This window comes from Octopus bimaculoides, chromosome 21, assembly GCF_046866305.1.
Source record: "Octopus bimaculoides isolate indiv1 chromosome 21, ASM4686630v1, whole genome shotgun sequence".
NCBI classification, from domain to species: domain Eukaryota; kingdom Metazoa; phylum Mollusca; class Cephalopoda; order Octopoda; family Octopodidae; genus Octopus; species Octopus bimaculoides.
Window position 1 is genome coordinate 34,223,604 of NC_142948.1, and position 2,500 is coordinate 34,226,103.

Below are 2,500 nucleotides of genomic sequence, written 5' to 3' on the forward strand. Positions count from 1 at the left end.
GGGCTACTATAGTCGTAGTATTATGGACTACCATTAGTCGGATTTCGACAATGATAAGAAAATGTTAAGAGGGGTTTTTCGTTTAAACAATTTGCATAAAAGCGTTCAAAATAGGTAGTAAAATAAATTCATAATTATTTAGAAGTTCATAAAAAAGTCATAATTGTATAGAAGCATATATACAAAAACAATTTGTAGACAGCATTTGACAGGAGAAAGCGTGTATTGCTTAATCAAAACTCCATCAGAAATCATATTTAAGTATTTATACAGAATTTTAGGGGAATGACCAACCTTTTTTCTTCATCTCCGGTCTTGTTACAAGAATAGAGATGAAGCAAAAAGGGTTGGTCATTCCCCAATATGCAGAGACAGGACGGTCTTCTGCACCGTTTTCGTCTACCAAATTTCGTCTACCAAAACCTGAGCTTTTGGTATATCGAACACTGCACCACGCAGTTACAAAGTGTAGTTCTCACCACAAACCAGACTCCTATTTCTCATTCACCACCACCACTACTACTACTACTACTACTACTACTACTACTACTACTACTGCTGCTGCTGCTGCTGCTGCTGCTATTACTACTACTACTACTACTACTACTACTACTACTACTACTACTACTACTACTACTACTACTACTGTTGCTGCTGCTTCTTCTGCTGCCGTTGTCGTTGTTACATTTTAAATTCTTCTTTTTCAGTTTATGTGTTACCATGGCAACTGTACAGATTACCAATGCCACAAAGCCGTTAAGATTTACTCCATGTTCCATAAAGTGCCTTGTGTGGGAAGGAAGTGTCAGGCAAGTAATTCTTACTTTTATACAACCGCTACCATCATCACCGTAACTTAGTTCCCGTAACTTAGCCGTTCGGCTTGAAAGACCGATAGAATAAGTACCTGACTGTACATAAATGAGTGCTGGGGGTCAATTGGCTCGACAAACCCTTTCATGTGGTGCTTCAGCATGGCCACAGTCTAATTAATGAAACAAGTAAAAGATAAACTGGTACTCCGTCAATTACGACGACGGGTATGTATTCCAGTTGGTCCGATCAACGGAACAGCCTACTCGTGAAATTAACGTGCTAGTGGCTGAGTACTCCACAGACACGTGTACTCTTAATGGAAGTTCTCAGGCAGATTCAGCATGACACACAGAATGTGATGAGGATGGTACTATCCATTTTTGCCGGTTGAGGGGACTGGAGCAATATGAAGTAAAATGTCTCGCCCAAGGACACAACGACCGTGAGCCGGATGCCTCAACCACTAAGCCACTCGTGTTCACAGTAAAAGGTAAAAGAGATACGATAAAGATGAGATGGTCATATCCGAAATTTCCATTGATCATAGGCTTACTCGACCAAGTGAACCTAGGGCTAAAGAGCAACAACAACACCCACAGCCTCCATACTCTTCGATATGTAGCTTCTTGGCTCTTAAGTCTTCAGCGATGCCCTCCATTGTATTAAAAGTTTAAAGAACACACCAGAGGGAGAAAGCCGGGTGCAGCAGAGAGATCTGTTTCTTTTCGTCTGAAATCGAAGTCGAATTTACTTGAACGTCTCTTTAACAAAATGTTCGGAAATCGATCTCTGCGTTTGGCAAAGAGTTCGGTGGATTAGCAATTGTATTGGTCTGGGTTTCTGATCTACTTATTAGTTTGGCATTGATTGTAAGATGTTGATGATGATGATGATAGTGGTGGTGATGGTGGTAGTGGCGATGATGATGATGATGGTAGTGGTGATAGTGATGATGATGATGATGATGATGATGACTGTTGCTGTTGCGGCGGCGGCGGCGGAGGTGGTGGTGGTGACGGTGGTAATAGTGATACGTTCTCATTTCCCAGCCAACAGACAAACAAGATTGTTTCCCCCTTCTTTCTTCTTTATTTTCTTTTTCTATTGTTATATCTGAGTCCTCCCTATCTCTCCCACCTCTATATCACCCTTCTCCCTCTCCACTTTTCTCTCTCTCTCTCTCACTCCCCTTTTCTCTCTCTCTCTTTCTTTCCTTTTCTCTCTCTCCCTTTCTCTCTGTTACAGAAATATCGATTAACATTTTTTACTTGACACAGGGTCAACTGCTGTAAGAAAGAGAGAACTAAAATAAATAAATTGGTCACATTACGCAACTTTACTTATTGACCTTGCTAAATAATATTATTGGTTCGACTATGGCCTCACTATCGCCTCTTTATAGTCATATTATATATAGCATTACGCACTGGTAACACTATGTAAGTTTACTGGCCTCACGACGGCTTCTATATATGGTTCAAAATCGTACAAAAAAGACTGAGTCAAGTGAGGGAACAACAGACAAAGGGCATTAGTTGAACGTTTAGTAAAAAAAAAAAGGAAGAGTTTTCGACGTTTCGAACCTACGGCCTTCGTCAGAAAGGAATGAGAAAAGCAAGCAATGGAGAGAAGGAAAAAAAACGGAGAGTAAAAAAAGTGTGTCTGGATTAACGGTTTAACTCCT

The 2,500-nt window shown here is 40.5% G+C and overlaps 1 protein-coding gene across 1 annotated transcript in view; it reads left to right on the forward strand.

Annotated features, from left to right (window-relative positions):
- Positions 1 to 860, forward strand: part of LOC128250450 (uncharacterized) — a 24,564-nt gene extending 23,704 nt beyond the window's left edge. The window contains exon 3 of the mRNA XM_052975487.2: positions 708 to 860. Coding sequence (XP_052831447.2) covers positions 708 to 860 — 153 coding nt within the window. The remainder of the gene's footprint in view (positions 1 to 707) is intronic.
- The last annotated feature ends 1,640 nt before the right edge of the window (positions 861 to 2,500 follow it).